The sequence below is a fragment of the Eumetopias jubatus genome, unplaced genomic scaffold (assembly GCF_037043125.1).
Source record: "Eumetopias jubatus isolate StellerSeaLion01/CBP00866 unplaced genomic scaffold, mEumJub1_p1.0 scaffold_9, whole genome shotgun sequence".
In the NCBI taxonomy this organism is placed as follows: Eukaryota; Metazoa; Chordata; class Mammalia; order Carnivora; family Otariidae; genus Eumetopias; species Eumetopias jubatus.
The window spans coordinates 77,746,926-77,767,683 of record NW_028274815.1 but is presented as its reverse complement, the minus strand read 5'-3'; the positions used below and the strand labels follow the sequence as shown (position 1 = coordinate 77,767,683).

General features: G+C 40.8%; 1 protein-coding gene across 1 annotated transcript in view; it reads right to left on the bottom strand.

Moving 5' to 3' along the window:
- Nucleotides 1–20,758, bottom strand: part of VWA3B (von Willebrand factor A domain containing 3B) — a 224,257-nt gene that overhangs the window by 132,953 nt on the left and 70,546 nt on the right. The window contains exons 7-9 of the mRNA XM_088026217.1: nucleotides 19,062–19,187; nucleotides 6,902–6,906; nucleotides 2,448–2,621 (exon numbers count right to left, since the gene is read on the bottom strand). Coding sequence (XP_087882343.1) covers nucleotides 2,448–2,621; nucleotides 6,902–6,906; nucleotides 19,062–19,187 — 305 coding nt within the window. The remainder of the gene's footprint in view (nucleotides 1–2,447; nucleotides 2,622–6,901; nucleotides 6,907–19,061; nucleotides 19,188–20,758) is intronic.

The following is a 20,758-nucleotide window of genomic DNA, read 5'->3' as shown; positions in this document are numbered from 1 at the left end:
GGTCTTCTTACTCCAAATCCAGAGCACACAGCCTGACACCTAGTGAAAGCTCAATAAATTTCTATTGGAGGAATAAATGGTGAGACTACAGTGGGTTTGTGAACATCAAGGCTGCCTTGTGCACAAGCAGCATAAGCACTTATGAATGCAATGTGACTTAAGGGGTGCCCCAAATATCAACTTACTAGACTTTGCCTGAAATCCTCTAATTGAAAATGCATTTTTGTCTCCTCCTCATACCTGCTCATCCATCTTAGAAACACCACATAGCACGGCCTTTTTAGTCACTTATTTCTCAGTGTAAACAGGTACCTGGATCCATCCCTACAAACCAGGTTTTAGAGTTACAAGTTTGAGGGATCTGGAGGAACCCTAAATAATCAACTTATTTCCTACCTCACACACATCACAAATTTAAGTATAAATCCAGTTTCAGATCTGTAGCCCCAAATACTGAAAATATAATTGTCCCTTTTTTCATCAATATCTGTGAATGAAGATAGCTATACTGTACACTTCTCAACTTCTACTATATCATCCTTTAGCACAAGAAATTTGAGGTAAAATTCCCCATTTATAAGCCACACTCTTCAAACTGTCCCTGTTAAGATTTCATTCAAAAGCATCAAGAATAAGGAGAAATCAGTTTTAGAGACGGGCTTGAACAACCCACATCATCACCAGCTCTCGCAGTAAGCTATGTTTAAATTGACAGGGATTGGTATTTTTAAATATTCACGGCCTAATGTATTTTAAAAATGAAAATCTAGTTACGTACGATTTCCTGAACTAATAACATTACTGAATAATGACTACAAAATCAGAAAACTGTGCTGGGGGAGGGAACCCACAAATGAGATTTCCCTGCAACATGGCAATTACTCTGCATCCTGGTATATGAGACAGGAAACAAGTCTTCTGTCAATTCTGCATTTTTCTTTTTCTTTTCATTTTCATTTATTTATTTATTTATTTATTTAGAGAGAGAGAGAGAGAGAGAGAGAGAGAGAATGCGAGTGGCAGGGGGAGAGGGAGAGAGAGAGAGGATCTTAAGCAGGCTCTGTACTCAGAGTGGAGTCCAAAGCAGGACTCAATCTCATGACCCGGGTTTGATGATCATGATCATCAATGATCATAACCTGAGTCAAAATCAAGAGTCAGACACTTAACCAACTGAGCCACCCATGCGCCCCAATTCTGCATTTTTCTCATCCAATTTTTACATTTTTCTCCTTGCAGTTCACTGTAAACACATGGCAATATGAGGGATAAAACACTACATCATTTAGCTGATGGAGCCCCCAAGGAAAGAGCCCTTCCTCAGGAGGACCTGTTGAGCCCAGTGGACAGCCAGCCTAAGGAGTGGCAAAGAGACTGGGGTTTCACCTCGGTAGGACTGACAGACATCTCAGTGGTGACACTGAATTGGAGCCTTGGAGGACACATAAAGTGACAGTTTATCAGAGGACCTTGATTTCCTCTCCAGTTCTCCGCTGGGCTGCTCTTACTGGCACATCTGGTCTGTTGCTCACATTTTGGTTTTCACTTCACAATGTGGACCTGGGCCTTTATTACCTTCTAAAAGGGCTTTCTTTCAGTTTTACAATTTTGGACTATTCACTTTATACTGATTTTGTTTCATATCGTGATACTTTTTAGTCTTTCCGTAATTCTAAACTTGTGATAATCTTCTGAGTACTGTCTACAAATCAGTGTTCCTCAGACTATGGCCTCTGGACCAGCAGCTTCAGCATCATCTGGGCCCCACCTCAAACCCACTGACTCACTCATGCTAAAGTTTAGGAGCCACTCATTCATTATCCTTCACTTGTGAGCCAGAGTCAGACACTTTGAGAAGGATGTAGTCCTCCTTTCAGACCCACTCACACAACAGACCTATACCTTTCAAGAGTTTTAAATACACACCCTTCCGGTGCTATGATCCCTTAGAGGATTTGATTTTGTATTTACTGGGAATCCACTAGATGCTGGCTGGTAGTCACTAGACTAATGCATCTTTAAGAGAGTGACAATACAAGAAGACCACAGAGATGCCTGCTTCGGGCATCTTCACCAGCAGTTTCTCTCTTCCATTCAATATGGGGAAACAAAAAAAGGGCTTCTCTTTTAAAAAGGCTGAATAATTCTGAGACCCATAATGCCTGAATTTCTACAAACCCAGCTCCTGGCTTATGTATCATTATTGTATAATCCACTTATATTCAGAAACCATTCCCAGACTTGGTCTCCACTCCCACAAGTACCATTCAGAGAAGTGCAAGGTGGGAAACACAAGGGTATCTTCCTTCAGGGAAACCCAAGCTGGTCTCCCTCCACGCTGCCTCTCAACCTTGGTCCCTGCCCTGGGTTCTGATCTGAGGGAGGACTTACCCACCCAAGACATCAACGGAAGCCCACAGCCTGGCCCAGGAGTTCACTTCACTCACCGCACTGGTCTGCATGGACTCATCCTCTGGTTTGGCTTTCACATCAACAACTCCATCAGCATGGCGGAAGCAGCAGTCAGCAAGGACGTCATAAAAGGTCAGCTTCTGGGCTTTCAAACCATATTTCTGAAGCCACTTCTTGGAGTCCCAGGTGTCCTCTAGGTCTGACTCATTCTTGACAGAGGTTGTTCCTGATTCTATTTTTGGAATTACAGTTCATCAATGCCGTTCATATTCTATAAGCCATTTGTCCTGCACCCTCAACTTAATATTTACCAAGCTGGAACATGTTCTTCGTCAGATTACATTCATTTCAGGAAGCATGCTTTCCAAACCAGGACTGGCAAAGAATTAGTTCACAAGACCAGAAGGCAGGAATCTGCTGCTTTTCATCTCACTTCCTTCTCTACCTAAGTTGCCTACCCCATGTGTCTGTGGAGATGGCTGACAGACCAAGGCCATGTGTCAGGAGAGCATTAAACTTGGGGTCAGAAGCTTTGGGTTCAAGTCATGGGCTCTACCACTTAAGGCTTGGCTAAGTTGCTCAAACTTGGGTGAGTCACAGCACTTAACCTCTCTGAGCTTCAGCAGAATTCTTTACCTGCAGATCGAAGATAGCATCTGCTTGGCCTTCCTAAGTGTGCTGAAGCGATTCAATGAGAAAAGTCATGTGAAAGTACTTTGTGGTGAGTGGGGACGAGAATTAGGGGCATGTAGCTTGTGTTGAGGTAGAAGTCAGTCAACCAGAGAAGGCTGGCAGGTTCCCTCCCAGGAGCTCCGCTATTAGCTTTGGTGAATTTATTCTGATTCAGAGCCTGGCCCTCAACTCAGCAGGCTCAGAAACCTCCTATAGTCAGCTGGAGCACCTAGAGCTGTATCTATAACTCACCTTAGGCTCACAGGTTAAAGTACAACCCAGAATGCTAATTGCCCAAATATTCCCAGCCTTCGACACCTTCCCTTGGTGTTTTCCCAAGGTTATCTATACTCTTTTAAGTGGGGGGGGGGGGGGGCGGGGAGGTGCTCTGTTAGCTGAGCAGAACACCATACAACAGAAAAGTATTCACCTAGGTGGCTCAAACCACTAGTGCCCCTAAAGAAGACAGGAGTATCTGGGGGTGGGCATAGAGGAGGGGGAGAGCAAATCTAAAGCTGAGAAGGAGGCACTGGTGTCTGGAGCGGGCTTACACTGGCCCATGGGAGCTAACTGTACACCTCTCCTCCCAACCCCATGCTCCCCGGTTGCACATTGGTAGGGTAAAATTGACCATGCTGGGAGAATTTACAGAATCTGGAAATCAGAGCTTTTTTATTCCAGCGAGTGGACTGGCAAACATTTATCTGAATGCCACTGGAAGGAAGGCAGAAAGGACCCTGAGCTTTTAGTCCCATTGAGACCAGCAGAGCTCCAGGAGGACCAGCAGGGGGTGCTGGACAAAGAGATGGGTTGTTGTTTTTTATAACATGTACTACTGCATATTAGGTCTACCAGCCCTACAAAGTTTAATTTCACTTAGATAAGTGGTTCTTAACTCTGCACACTGGAATTCTCTGAATTTTTTAAATACTGATGTCTGGGCCCTACCCGTTTTTTTTTTAAATGGTCTGGATATTGAGATTTTTCAAAGCTTCTGGGGTGATTATACTGTGCAACCAAGCTTTGCAACTACAGCAATATGGAAAGAGCTTTCTAAATTATGATTTGGTGATCCCATCAGTTATGCTTCTACTAGATACAGATTCAAGTTCAATTATACTTTTAATAAAAAAGGAGCACTCAATATTAGGGAAACAAAAACACCACCCATAACCCATTATTATATTTAACGGGATATAAAATCAGCATAGGATTTGAAGAAATAAAACACTTTAGAGTCAACTATTTCTCAATAGTATGTAAAGGATCTGCCAAGTAATGCTATATGTAAGCCATGTCTTCAGATTTTAATAGAACACCTTTCAAATAATGCACTCAAACCTACTAGAGCTAAATCTTCTGAAAGAAGCTTGGTTTGGCTTTTGAACTTTAAACCAGCCTGGCATCAAAAGCCCCTTTTGCGCACTGTCCCCAGTTACCAGCAGTTGGTTTCTATGTGATTCACAAAGCCTCTTCTTACCCTGTATGGGGAGCTCAAATCAGAGGCTCCCCAGAGCTTCTGATCCCTGAAGTTCTCCTGCATGTTCTCCTGCATCACAAGGAAACAGCAAAGAGAACAGAGCCATTTTTATCAGTGGGATCAGCCTCCTTGGAAAAAACCTTTGAGTGACTATTTTTCCTCAATTATTGTTAATTACATTCTAAACCTTTGTCTCCTCTTTCTTCCAACTTTATTCTCCTCCCTTCTCTCTGATTAACAGGTGTAGTAGGAAATAAAATTTGTATTCAATTATGTCCACAGCAACACACAAATTAGCACATGTTTCTGCTCTGTTTGGGGGTTGCCTTCTTTTAAAAAGACAAGAGTCTTTTCTCAATGATAAATTCAAGCTTACCACAAAAGGACTTCGTAAAAAACACATCAAACTAATTCTAACAAGGGATTTTAAAGAACCAGAGCCCAACTTTTGACTCCTAGCTTCACCCAGGACTAGACAGCACAGTCACCCTGAGGGCATGATTGAGTCTCCCAATTACTCTCTGAAAAGGGGACTCAAGGAAAACCCCAAAGCAACTTGAACTTCATAAAGGAAAGAAGGAGCAGCCAAGCATGCAAAAACAAAGAGCCTAAGTGCTCCAAAGCTGAAGAGAGGAGAGAAAGGGGGAAATCTTCCCACTAATTACACCAATTAGTGGCTGAGCCTCATCTTCCCCAGGTGGGGAGGGGAAGGGCGTTATCCACTCCTTACAGTCACTTACTAAAGAGTTCTTTCCATTCCCTTGCAGTTACCTTAATTAAAAGTGTTACATAAATCCTCACCCACAGAACCCAGTAAAATACTTTGATTTATGACAGAGATGAAAGCTCACAGCTCATCCTATACCATGTGAGAGATTGCTCAAGATTTTCTCTCTGTTACTCGCAGGAGAAGCACATAGCAGATCACCTCTATGCCACAGAATTAATGTGCCTGGTTGTCTCCATTCTACTTGTCGATCTCAAAACGTGTTTTAATGAGCAAGACCTACTGGCCAGTGCTTTTGAAACATAACTGCTATAGCCAGGGCCACAGCAAAAAGATAAATTGGGCACTGTTTTCTGTGCCCACTCCTCCCCTCAAGGTATCATTCCCCAGTGGCTCATGGCCATCAAGGACTTATCACCATAACTGCCCTCCCCATGGCGACAGTTAAAGTAATGTGTGAACTTGGCTGGGCCACAGTACCCATCTATTTGGTCAAAAATTATTCAAGATATTTCTGTGAAGGTAATTTTAGGTGAGATTAACATTTAAATCAGTAGACCCTGGGTAAAACAGATTACTCTCCATATCATGAGAGGCCCTCCTCCATTCAGTTGAAGGCCTTTAATAGGAAAAAGACTGAAGTCCCCTGAGGAAGAGGGAATTGTGACAGCAGACTGCCTTGGGACCTGAAATGCAACACCAGTTCATGAAGGCTGGTTGGCCTAACCTGCAGTGTTTGGACTTGGTAGCTTCCACTCATGTGAGCCAATTCCTTAAATATCTCAATCTCTGTCTCAACCTCTCTCTTTGTATACACACGCACCCCCCCTGTTGGTTCTGTTTCTCAGAAGAACCTTGATTAATATGCTCGTCCTCCCCCACTGAAGACTGCTTGTCCAGCATCACATTCCTGCCATGTTAGGTCCTTGTGCCTTTCAAGGGAACCATCAGCTAATGAATACACCAGAGCTCTAGATCTGGAACCGACCTCAGAGAGCATCAAGTTCAATGTTTCTTACACTGTGGTCCACAAACACCACTTCTCCTGCATGTCAGTGGCTATTACTAGTCAGAAAGATGGTTTCTTAGCAAAAAGTTTGGGGAGCTTGAAAATAAACAGTTTCAACAGATTCTTTCTCACAGGGCATGTCTGAGGAATCAGCAGTGGGACTCACCATGAGTAAGAGGCATAAATAGTATTTCCTAAGGTTATATAGTCTCAGAACTTTTCTGCATAGAATATTTGGGAAGGCTTATATTTGACAGACCGCAGTTTGCTACACACTTTCCAACATTCCTGTTATCATGAGTGTCATGAGACACTAAGCCAACACTTGGCTGCCCCACGGAAAGTGGCATGGCAAAGGACACTGGAAGTATTTGAAAAAGAAAGGTTCAGAAGAAGCTGAAAGTGATGTCCAATGGAAAGAAGGAAAGGATGGGGGACAGGAAGGGAGGGAAGGAAGGAAGGATGGGGGACAGGGATGGAGGGAGGGAGGGAGGGAGGGAGGGATGGATCAAGGACAGCTGAGGGAGAGAGGAAGGTGGCAACTGTTAGAACAAGAAATCCAGCTGCTTGCCTGCCAGACATGGGAGTTGGCTCAGCAGACAGCACCTGTTGGGCCAAGGGTTGTCTGCAGGTGAGATAATGAAGCCCACCAGGGTGGGTACCCAGAAGACGTGTTGACAGCATGGCTCAGGAGAGCAAACTGTCTCTGGGCAGTCACGCACTTTGTTCACTATACTTGCTGACTGACTGATATTTTCTGTTCATCTACAGTTGTGAAAGTACCATGTGCCGAGCATATTTGCACGGAAGCCTAGAAAGGGAAGGAAGGGAGGCAGAGGAAGAGAATGGTAACCCACTGATATTCTGCAGAACTGACTCACTAGGCAGGTTTGGGTAACTGTTCTCTAGAGTGCCCCAGGGGTTATACACGTGAGGGCTGAGGAACAAGAAGATGCAGTGATGTGCCTGAAGTCACATCTCTAATATGGCGCAAAGTCAAATGGGCAGTTGTAGAGTCAGTCCTGAGTGGACTAGCGTACAATGGGAAAGAATTCAGATGAATTTTAGGCCCTTTCTCCCCTGGAATACCATGAAATGACTTTTACTTCTTCCTTTAATGCTTGTAAAAATCAAAGCAAAATCTCTGTGGAAAAGAGTTCCATGGCTTACCCAGCTTGTTTGTAAACCAATGGAAAAAATGATTCCAACCCTGAGTGTCTCTAATTCCTATAATCTCAGTAGGAGAAAGCAGGAGGAAAAGGAAATTGAACAAAGGCAGACATAAAGATGGAAAAGCACCAATAGTAGACAGGGGGTGGGAGAGGAGCTAACATCATCTCAAGGACAGTGTTCCACATTTCTCGTACTTTCTCTTCTACCTAATTCTGAAAGGAAACTGAAAAAAAATTTGCTTTACACGTGGGCTGTGAATGAGGCAGCTGCAGGAAGAAAGCTTAAACTCCAAGGTCTGCAACTGGCTATTGAGAAATAAGGAGCAACAGCCAGTGACAGATGTGCATGGAAGCTGAGAAGAAACCATTGGCAGAGCACATACTCCAAGCAAAGAATCACAAAAGCCACATTTTAATGTGTCTGCATCTACAATGACATTTAAAAAAAACTCAAAATAGTTGAGGATCAGCGACATAGGCAACAAATTACATGTCTGGCAACTATTTCTTTAAAAATGGTGTGACGTGGCAAGATAAACCAATTCAAGATGCTTGGTATAAAGTGGAAAAATCAAGATTAAAAATTGAGAAGGGGACTGGGGGAGTCTGGGAACTCTAGATTGAGAACATGAGGGTCACATGGTAGTGAGAATGGGAACCAAAAAGCAGAGTGGGGATACTGGGATGAAACCAACAGAGACATCTGAATCTGCTTCCCTTGGGAAATTAAAATAGTGCCACTTTTTTGATCCTGTGTCACCAATGCCAAGGTTTGGGGGTTTTTTAATTGTTAGCCTATTTATTTCATGTATTCCTTAAAACCTTGTTTGTTGAAACTGAGGGTTCTAGAGGGGAGTGGGGTGGGAGATGGGTTAGCCTGGTGATGGGTATTAAAGAGGGCACGTATTGAATGGAGCACTGGGTGTTATATGCAAACAATGAATCATGGAACACTACATCAAAAACTAATGGTGTAATGTATGGTGATTAACATAATAAAATAAAAAAAATAAAAACCTTGTTTGTTGAGATAAAATCCATATACTATGAAACTAAATTTTTAAAGTATACAATTTAGTAGTTTTTAGTTTATTTACACAGCTGGGCAACCATCATCAATGTTTAATTCCAGCACATCTTCCTCACCCCACAAAGAAACCCTATACTCATTAGAAGTCACTTCCCATTTCCCTTCCTCTCTCCCCACCATGAGTTTACTCTATGGATTTGTCAATTTGGACACTTCATGTAAATGGCATCATACACACTGTGGCCTTTTATGTCTGGCTTGTTTCAATTAACATAATGCTTTAAAGCTAATCTATGCTGTAACATGTACCAGTACCACGTAACTTATGGCTGTATAATATTCCATTGTAGAGGGGCGCCTGAGTGGCTCAGTCAGTTGAGCATCTGCCTTTGGCTCGGGTCATGATCCCAGGGTGCTCAGCAGGAAGCCTGCTTCTTCCTCTCCCACTCCCCCTGCTTGTGCTCCCTCTCTCGCTGTCTCTCTCTCTGTCAAATAAGTAAAATGTGTTCCCTTTCTCGCTGACCCTCTGTCAAATAAGTAAAAAAAAAATTTTCCATTGTAAGGATATGCTACATTTGCTTATCTATTAATCAGTTAAGACATTTAAGTTGTTTTCTACTTTTTGGTTTTTTGGCTGTTACGATGCTATTAACATTCATGTACAAGTTTTTGTGTGAACATATATTTTCTTAAGGCCTTTTTAAAATTTAAGTATAATTAATATACGGTGTTATATGAGTTTCAGGTGTACAAGAGGATTCAACAATTTTATATATTTCTCAGTGTTCATCAAGATAACTGTACTCTTAATTCCCTTTATCTGTTTCACCCGTACCCTCCGCTCCCTGCCTGACCTCCTCTCTGGCAGTCACCAGTTTGCTCTCTGTATATCAGCTTTTCATTTGTCTCTCTTTTTTCTTTGTTTATTTTGTTTTATTTAAGTTTCACATATGAGTAAAATCATATATTTGTCTTTTTCTGACTGACTTATCTCACTCAGCTTAAATACCCTAGGTTGATTCATGTTGTTTTGCAAATGGCAAGATTTCATTATTTTTTATGGCTGAATAATATTCCATTGTGTATATACACCACATCTTCTGTATTCTTTCATCCACTGATGGGCATTTGGGCCGCTTCCATATCATGACTATTGAAAATAATGCTGCAATAAACAAAGGGGTGCATATATCTTTTTGAATTAGTGTTTTCATTTTCTTGGGTAAAGACACAGCAGTGGATATTGTGATATCCACTGGATATTATTGTGATACTCACTTTACTGCAGTGGTCTGGAACCAAACCCACACTATCTCCAAGGCATTCTTGTATTGATATATGCAGTTGTCTTTTAAATCAGATAGGAGAAAAAAAAAAGTTACAGTAAACAAAAACTACATTTGTACTGTCTTTTATGTTTACCCATGTAGTTATCAGTGTCCTTTATTTCTTCATGTGGATTCAAGTTACTCTCTAATATCCTTTCATTTCACCCTGAAGGACTTCCTTTAGTATTTTTCTGGTAGGGAAGGTGTGCTAACAATGACATCTGTTTTTTTTAATCCTGAATGTCTTAATTTCTCCTTCTTTTTGATGGGCAGTTATAATATTCTTGGTTGACAATCTTTTTCTTTCACCACTTTGAATATTTCATCCCACTGCTTCTGACCTCCATGGTGTCTGATTAGAAATCAGCTGTTCATTTTATTGAGAATCCCTTGCATACGGTATATAATATTCTTGGTTGACAATCTTTTTCTTTCACCACTTTGAATATTTCATCCCACTGCTTCTGACCTCCATGGTGTCTGATTAGAAATCAGCTGTTCATTTTACTGAGGATCCCTTGCATGTGGTGAGTCACTTCTGCCTACATGCTTTCACAATTCCCTTTTTGAGTCTGGTGCTTTCTGTTGTGAATGGTTATTAATTATTGATTCAATTTCTTTAATAGATATAGGCCTATTCAAATAGTCTGCTTCTTCTTGTGGAAGTTTTGACAGATTGTCTTTCATGGAATTGACCCATTTTATCCATTGACCCAGTCAAATCTGCGGGCATAGAATTTTCATAATATTTCTTTATTATCCTTTTAATACCCATGGGATCTCTGGTGATGTCTCCTCTTTAATTTTTGCTATTTATAATTTGTGTGTTCTTTTTTTCTTAGTTAGCCTGGCTAGAGGCTTAGTGATTTTATTGTCTTTTCAAAGAACCAGCTTTTGATTTTGTTGGATTTTCTCTACTGATTTGTTTTCAACTTCATTGATTTCTGCTCTAATTTTTTTTTTCTTCTGGGTACTTTAGATTCAATTCACTTTTCTTTTTCTAGTTTCCTAAGATGGAAGCTTATTGATTTTAGACCTATCTTCTTTTCTAATTTATGCATTCAATGTTATAAATTTTCCTCTAAGCACTGCTTTCACTGCATCCTACAAATCTTGATAAGTTCAACTTTCATTTTCATTTACCACACTCACTTTTTAATAACATGATTCTAGCTCTGACATTTCAACATAGTTTGTGTTACATTCCAACATCCTTCCTAAATTTAATACATCACATCTATAGGATTCTACTGAACTAATTCTTCTCCCACATTTTGAGGGAAGTTTTTTAGTGACATCTTAATTCTGACTTGTGGAACCATTACATGATATTCTTACACAAATGTTTTTCTGTTTCTTTTTTTAATCTGGAAAATACAGGGTTACTACCTATAAGAAAATGCATGTTTGAGTTCAACAAAATCCTGGCCCTCTTAGCAATATCAGTTGCTGCTTATTAATCAGCCCTATCAACATTCATTTAACTATAAAGAGCTTTAGATGTGTAAAAGCACACTGGAAAAAATTCAGTTCTGGGAAGAAATATTATCTTCTTTGCCTTGTCGGAAGTGTGAGCACTCTGACAAGTGTTAGATTTGCTTCTAGTTACATAAGAAACCAGCTGTGCCTTGCCCCAGATCTCATCCTGCAAGTCTTATTTGAACAAAAGGGAAATATATACTTGAGACAGTAAATATGTACAAGGGCTCTGTAAATTAGTCTGCTTTGCTTTCAGATCTTAAGTCATCATGTTGGTAAAATAGTCCTCATCTACATTGATTGGCCATCACTGGTAGAGAACAGAGAACTCGTATATGTTCTTCGCTGTATATATAAGAATCCAAAGATCTTGGAATAAAAGATTCAGAAACCTGGTATTTCCACACTTGACAGGCCCATGTCTTTACACCAAGAATGCTCGCTTCATCCAACAGTGTGTCACTCACAGCTATATGAACGCCAGATTTGTAGGGTCAATTGCCTCTCCTGCTTCTCTGTTTGGTCTCTCTAGAGTGCTTCAGCTTAATAGATCCAAACAAGCTTCATCCTGTTTACCCACAAATCTGGTTCTCCTCCAGCATGGTATCCATCTAGGAGCTTAGCTCTGACAACTATAACTTCTGTACCCCCAAGTCCTGCCTAGTTCAATATCTGAATCTTCCCTCAGATCTGCCCACTTATCACCTCTCACTTACATATCTTAACTCCCTTCCTTCATCGTCACTTGGCCTCCCTCTTTTAATCTGTTTCCCACCCAGTAGCCAAAGTGATTTTTTTTCAAAGTGATTTTTTTTCTAAATGCAAATCTGATTTTATCATTCCCTTGCTTAAAATCTTCCAATGGTTTCTCACTGGTCTTAAATGAAGGACTGACATCTCATATGATGACCTACAGACCCAGCATAATCTGGTCCTTGCCTACCTTTCCAGACTCATCAAGGGCCAACTGCTAATTTGATCTCTGAGCTCTACCCACACTCATCTTTTCCAATTCTTCTAACGTGCTATACTCCCTCCTGGCTCAGGACCTTTGCATGTGCCATTCTGTTGCCTAGCATATACTCTTCCCTTACTCCCACCTCTTCACCTCATTAACTTGACTCCTCAACCCCCAGATATCAGTTCCAAAAACATTTCCTCAGTAAAGCATTCCTTGATCCCAGAAAATAAATAGCCCAAGAGCTCACACTTTTCTTTAGTCACACTATTCCAGTTGGTAATTATACTTCCATGTGCATGTCTCACCAAGCAAGAAATGGTACAAGGTGCTGCTTTATGAGCGCCCATTTCATGTCTGTTTTACTTACTCATCATCTAGCACAGAACTACATATAGTAAGCACTCAATAAATGAAAGAAAAAATAAACGGATTAACCTCATAGACAGCATTACATTCTAACTATGTGATAGCACAGTTCTAAATGTTTTATATGTGTTTACTCATTTAAGTCTCACAATAGCCCTGTGGAGTAGGTATTATCATTATCATCCCAATTTTGCAAATAAGAAAACTGAGGCACAGATAATAAATGTCTTGCCAAGTGTCACACAAGAGTGGGCAGAGCCAGGATTAATATCTTTCTAATTCCAGATCTGTGTACTTCACCAGAACTTACGGCAACAGAAACATCTGGCTGGTGGTTTAATACAACGATAATAAAAACAAGCATTGCCCCCCTCTCCATGTGTTTAAAAAAAAAAGTGCTCAAAACTCCTGAAGAGCTCTTGGTTAGAAACGCCTGTAGGGCTTCAGTATGCCTCTAGCCCCTTCCTTGTCATTTGACATGAATTTGATATTTTGAACCAACCAAATATTGAGAGTCCAATCTGGCATGACTACACAACATGATCAGACTTATTAACTCCAGTGAGTAATAAAATGGCTGTGAAGGTTATTATAAATGAGGCGCTCCTGAAATGATGAGCTGCAGCATCATCCAAAGAAGAGTCAAGTCTCCCTAACTTGGACAAATTCTTGAACATTTTGTGAGAAAAGCCATCTTTTCATTTGAGAGTCATACCTGGCACACTCAAACACACACACACAGAATGCTCAGATGCATTAACACCAATATCTCTGAACAGCTCAGCACCTCAGGAGTGATCCACATCCTCTTTTACTTTATTAACATCTGCACTGAGGTATAACTGACATACAGTAAACCACACACATTTAAAGTGTAAAAATTGATACATCTTGATATATGTATGGTTAAGTTTGTATTTATCATCTTGCCATTTGTTTTCTATTGGCCCTATTTGTTCTTGGCTCTCTTTTCCCCTTCTGACAGATCTTGGATTGAGTATTTCTAATTCCATTTTATCGCCTTTGTTGGCTTGTTTTGTTATTTAGTAGTTACTTTAGGTAGATAGCAAACATCTTCAATATATCATACCTTAATTTCAATTAACAGTATAGGACTTCATGCACAAGTATAAGAACCTTATCATAGCATACTTCCATTTCTCCCTTCCTGGATTTGTTTTTTGTTTTGTTTTGTTTTGCAAAGCACTGGTTTGTTGTTGTTGTTTTAAGTGTAGTAAAACATACATTAACATAGAATTTATCATTTTAGATATCTTCAAGAATGCAATTAAGTGGCATTAAGTATTGATATTGTGGTGCAACCATCACCACCATCCATCTCCATAACTTTTTCAGTATCCCAAACAGAAACTGTTTACCCATTAAATAATAACTCTCCATTCCCCACTCCCCCAACCCTTAGTAACCACTATTCTACTTTCTGTCTCTATAAATTTGACTATTCTAGGCACCTCATATACGTGGACTCATACAATACTTGTCATTTTGTGTCCACCTTATTTCACTTAGGGTAACACCTTTGAGATTTATCCATGTTGTAGCCTATGTCAGAATTTCCTTCCTTTAAAGGTTGAATAATATTCTATTGTATGTACATACCACTGTTTATTTATCTAGTCATCTGGCAGTGGACATTTGGGTTGTTCATCTTTAGAACTTATAATGCTGCTATCCCTCTCCTGCTTTTATGCTATTGTTGTCATACATTTTACTTATACATATGTTATAGACCCCACAGTACACAGATATTATTTCTGTTTAGTCAATTGTCTTTTAAAGATATCTAAATAGAAAAATATTGTATATTTATCCATGTAGTTATCTCCTGTGTTCTCTATCCCTTTGTGTAGCTCCATTATTTCCATTCATTTTTCCATTTAAAAATATCATTATCCTCCTGCCTGAAGGGTTTCCTCTAATATTTCCTGAAGTGCAGACGTGCTGATAATAAGCTCTTTCAGCTTTCATGTATCTGAAAACATCTGTATTTTGCCTTTTTATTTTTGAAAGACATAGACTATAGAATTCTAGGTTGAAAATTTAAAGTACTAAAAGGGAAAAAATGATGTTGCTCCCCTGTCTTTTCACTTGCAACAAGAATTCTGCTGTTGTGGTTATCTTTGTTCCTTTGTATGTAACATTTCTTCTTTTTCCTCTAGTTGCTTTTAAGATTTCCTCTGTATTACTGTTTTGAACAAATTGATTATGATGTCCCTTGGTATACTTTCCCACATTTTCTTGTACTTGGCATCCATTGAACTTCTTAGATCTCAGTTATAGTTTTCATCAAACTTGGACATTTTTCAATCTATTTCTTCTAATATTTTTCAGTTCCCCTTTCTCTCCTCTCCTTGGAAATTCCATCTACATGTATATTTTGGCCAGCTGAAGCTCAATGATGCTCTTTTGTTCGTTTTTCATTTGGTTTTTACTTGTTTATTATTATTCTTTTTCTCTGAGTGTCTCATTTTGAATAGTTTCTATTGCTGTGTCTTCAAGTTCACTAATGTTTTTCCCTGCAATGTCTAATCTGCCATTGATCCCATTCAGATGTTTTCATCTAAAATATTTTCTTCCCTAAAAGCTTTTCATCTCTAAAACTTCAACATATATCTTTTTTTAAACAACTATATCATCCCTGTTCCTACTTATATTTTTGAACATATGAAATACAGTTATAATAACTGAATTTCTTTTTCTGTCAATCCTAATGTATCAGTTCCCAGTGAGTCTGGATTGGATTGATAGATTATTAAGGGAAACATTTCCTGCTTCTTTTCACACCTAGTAATCTCTGGAAGCCAGTTGTGAATTTCACCTTGGCTACTGGTTGTTTTTGTATTCTTTTAAATCTTCTGGAACCTTGTTCTGAGATGCAGTTTCATTATCTATAAAGAGTTCTTTCCTTCATGTCTTAATTTGATGATTTCCTCAGAGGGTCTAGAACTCCATTGAATGCTACTCATTCCCCATTACTGAGGCAAGACTTTCCTAAGTAGTCCACCCAGTGCCCCATGAGTTATGAATTATTATACTAGGGCTGTTAAGAATGGGCACTGTTCCTGGCCCTGTGTGAGCACCAAGCTTTTCCTTTCCAATTCTTCCCAGTGGATCTTTCCCAGCCTCAGGTAATCTCCCCACATGAAAGAGTTCTTCCATATTGAGCCAAATTCTCAAGGGGGGGCTCTGCAGATTTTCAGAGTTCTCCCTCCATGTACCTCTCTCCTCTCTGGTAATTGGTCCTATGAAATCTAGATTTCTTGGTCTCCCTGGACTCTTAGCTCTGTCTCCCAGAATCAGAAGTTTATTGTGCTCCACTTGGAATCCCTCTCCCTACCCCATGACCAACTGAGCCACCCAGGTGCCCCTGAAATAATGGTTTTTAAAGACACGGGACACCAGGAAATGAAGGCCAGTGATCCTTGAGATACAGGGAATATCCAAGGTGAGCTCTTGGTATCTTAGCTCTTGCTAAGTGGCACTTAGCACTCTGAAAGCATTAGGTTGAAATAATCACAGAGCTCACCTTGGATATTCCCTGTATCTCAAGGATCACTGGCCTTCATTTCTTGGGTGTCCCGTGTCTTTAAAAACCATTATTTCAGGGGCACCTGGGTGGCTCAGTTGGTTAAAAACCATTATTTCATATATTTTTGTCATTTCCCCCCCAGAGATTTCTCATGTTCTACTCTTGGTAATTAAAAGAGGTCAAAATTACCAGTGACTGGAGTATCTGGCCTCACCAACTTCTTATCCTAGGCATTAAGCTGATGAATCATCCCTGCCAGAAATCACCCTCCTGGCCAGCTGGTCTCTGAACCAGTGCACCTAGCCCAGGGGGCATGTGGGGGTGCTATGCCTGGGAAGATCGACTTTGTCTAACTCACATGAAGGTTTCACATGCAATGGCAGCCCATCTGACCTCCTCCATCCTAACCCATCCCTCTCCAGATGGCTATGCTATCTTCTTTGACCTAGCAGGTCTTGGGCAGCCAAACTTAGGGAATGGCTATGCCTTCACATGAAGCAGATCCTCCTTTGCCTCAATAACACTGTGCTGTAGGTGGCAAGAGGAGCAGATGAGACACTCCAAATATGGTCTCTGGGGCCAAAGCAAGGTTATAACATTTCAATGAGTATCCAACAGTGGAAAGGTCCTGACCAAATTTTCCTTTTTAAATAGAAATAGTACACTTGAAACATCTTTTGAAAACGTTTACTTTTTAGTTTTGGGTGTGTGTGTGTGTGTGTGTGTGTGTATTAGAATGAAATAAAGGGACGATGATCTATCCTTCTATCAATTACTGAGGCCAACAACTTTTCTGTTTCCTTTAGAAATAGTATCTAAAAATCTTCTGTTAATCCTCAAGACTGACTTCCCTAAGTTTAAATACTCCCTATTTTAGTCTACTTGTGCTACCACAACAAAATACCATAGACTGGGTGGCTTAAACAACATAAATTCATTTTCTCACAGTTTTGGAGACTGAAAGTCCAAGATCAAGGTGCCCTCAGGGTTGGTTTCTTGTGAAGCATCTCTTTCTGGCTTGTAGACGGTCATCTTCCTACTGTGTCCTCATATAACTTTTCCTCTGTGCATGCGTGGAAAGAGAGAGGTCTCTAGAGTCTCCTCCTCTTCTTATAAGGACACCAGTCATACTGGATTAGGGTCCCACCCTTATGATCTCATTTAACCTTAACTACCTTTTTAAAGGCCCTATCTCCTCATACAATCACATTGGGGGTTAGAGTCTCAACAGATGAACTCTGGGGGAACAATTCAATCCACTGTACTCCCTCCCCAAAAACTTGAGCAGCAGGATCACCATTCTCTTTGTGTACCATGGATGCTGACTTTAACCCAAGGCCCCCTGCTTCATTTTCATTCTCTCAGGATGACAGAGGACTCTTTGGGTTCACATCAAGTATGGTGTCACCATAGGCCCCTCCTTGGGGACCCCGGAGAGCTGGCACTAGCAAAACAACTGCAGCTGTGCTGTACCAGACCCACAGCTGGACACCCAGTCACAGTAAAAAGTCACTGTCACCAGGAATTTATCAGGTTGCACAGGGCAAGTTTACCCATGCCTTTAACCTCCTCCTCCCTCTACACATGTCCCTTGCCCACTTCTCCTCTTCAACTGCATCCCTGCCCCAGCTCGTCTGGCTCCTTGCTCTCCTCCCACATTGGCACCTCTGTAATATAGGCAGGGTACAAGGAGGCAATACAGCCTGGCAAAGGTTCCCAAACTTTGCTATACATTAGGATCATCTGGGGAGCTTTCAAAACCCTCAATGTCCAGATCGCATACTTTATGGATTCAATCAGAATGTCTGAGGTGAAAGCCAGACTTGGATACTTTTACTGAGGAACTAGGTTTTGAATCCTGGTCTCGCACTTCTAGTTCTGTGGCCTTGGGTAAGTTACTTAACCTAAATGGAGCACCTATCTTATAAGATTGTAGGAAGAGTTAAATGAGTGAATACTGTGAAGAGCCTAGCACGGGACTTGCCATGTAAGGTATGTGCTATAAATGTTAACTACCATTATTACCAGAGGTGCCCTAAATGGAACCAGTGCCCTACAGAGGAAAATAATTACTAACTCAAGAATTCAGAAAGGAGAATCAGTATACTACCTCTCTAACTGTGAAAGGGAAAAGAGGGAGCTAACATTTATCAAATACCTGCTTGGTGCAAAGCATACATTATTTTACTTAATCTTTACAATCCCTCAAGACGGATATAATTACTTAATAGAAGAATAAACTAAAGCTTAAAGAGATTAATTTGGGTCAATGCCTAATGATGGAATTGGGATTTGCAACCAGGATTTTCTCACTCCAAACTCAGGTTCCTCTGAATCCTCTTCTCAACTAGGCCTCCAGCTTTGGACTTCCATCTTTGTCTCTGCATCACCCAATTTTAGCAAAAATCCTGCTAAGTCAGTTTAGCCAGAATCCCCCCACCCTCCACAACTGATCAAATACTTCATAGCCCACCACCCCCAGGTGATATCTGGCCATCCTGGCCTGCCTTCAGCAAGAATCCTGTCAGGTAGGTTTAGCCAGAATCCCCTTTTACCCCTGATGTTTCCTCTTAGAAATTTTCCATCCACCAACCCCACCCCACTCCTTGGCTACAAATCCCCACTTGTCCATGTTGTAGTCATCACTGAGCCCAGCTCTTTACACTGAGGCCTCCTTTTCCTAGCAATAGTTACCACCTTCCTGTCCAGCTCATTTTTCTCGGACAATCTCACACACACACACACGCACACACACTCACACTCACTCACTCACATACACACACGCATACAAACCATAGTACAACTCTGGAAGAACTCCTCAGGAAACAGCCCTTCATCCCCAACTGGTAACACTATGAACATAAACAGCACCCACCATGGTCTACTTTGTCCACATCGGACTTGGGTGGCTCAGCGACCAGCCTCTGGATCTGGGTCAGAGTGCTGCAGGCTTCCTTCATCTCCCTCCAAATGAGAAACACGTCCTCTCTGACCCCAGCTCCTGGGAAGAGAAACACAGCGTGAGTGGGTGGCTATGGCAAGCCCAAGAACTCTCTGGTAGTCCCAGAGGCCTGCTACACCCCAGCCAAGTTTCTAGAACATTTCTGAACATCAAATTCCACTTTCTCCACTAATCTGAGAATCAGAACTGAAATCCCTAAGGAAGTGCTGTCACCTCAAGAAATCATAAATGTAGACTTTAGGATGCAATAAATCTTTGTAAATATTTGTAGCAGCCATAATATTTTAAGATGAATTCTTGATAATACTCAAAGAAGCTAAAGAATAAAATTATTCAAAAGCACCTAACAAAAGCCAGGGTGAGGAACAGAAATTCAGTGGTATATGAAAGTAATAATTCCTAATCTTTCTTGATTAAACGAGATTTCCCACTTCTCTGAAAACCACCTTCACAGTCCTTATCTTCCCCTAATGTAAGAAATGATTCTTTGGCCTCGTTTTCTGGATCTCTGCTCTCTCAATTAAGGGTTAGGTTTGGCTGTATGATATTTTTTTCAAAATGATATGGCTTCTTAATATAGATATTAATCTCATTCTCATAATCAGTCAATCAATAAAATTTTATCCTATGGGTAAGAGGTCCAGGCCCTAAGAGATTAGTAGTTTCCAGAGATTAAGGAGGGTGTTGGAGCAGGAGGGAAATGGGTACGACCACAGAAGTGCAACATAAGGGTTCCTCTGGTGGTATTTTGACATCAATATCAATGTGATGGTTGTGGTAATGTCCTATAGTTTTGCAAGATGCTACCATAGGGGAAACTGGGTAAAGAGCACCTGGGTATCTCTATTATTTCTTAAAACTGTATGTAAACCTACCATTATCTCCACACACCTCTCTATTAGAGCATGCTGTGCACACGGAGCCAGTGGTGAATCCAAGAGGACACAAGAGAACCTCCCATTTTCAGTGGCATCCACGGGCCCAGCCACTGGCCTGGTACTACTCAAGACATCACAGGGGCTACCAGAGAGTCGTTGCTCTGGGGTTGCTTCTAATATGGTTCTAGTAACAAGAATTTAGCAGATTATCGTCTCTAATTTTAAAAGCACCATTCCAATAAAAAGCTTAAAAAAAATCTAACTCAATTTCACAGACTGTATACAGTTAGCTCAGAGAACACTGACGACATTATCATTAAAATAAGCTTAAAAAAAGTCCAAACTCTCTAATGATAAATACCTTTGAGGGTACCTGCTTTGTGCATGGCATTGAACTTGGGCCTTTCTAAACATTGTCTTTCTCTTTACCACAGCTCTGCAGGCAAATTCTACTCTTGTCCTCATTCTACAGCTGTATAGAAATGGAGGCAGAATGAGTCATCCAAGGTCACACCATCAATGAGTGTCAGAGCAGGGAGTCAAACCCAAGTTGGTCTGATTCTACCAACTCTGCCACCCTGCATAGTTGCCCTAGAGAAGGAATGGATGGTTATAGAGGGTCCCTGCAGCCCCCTCCCCGAACTGCTACTGATATCCTCTTTACCAAGCCCATCTACATAATAGTCCACAGATGCCTGAGATCCTATGTCCACAGAGAGTGAGAGACCACCA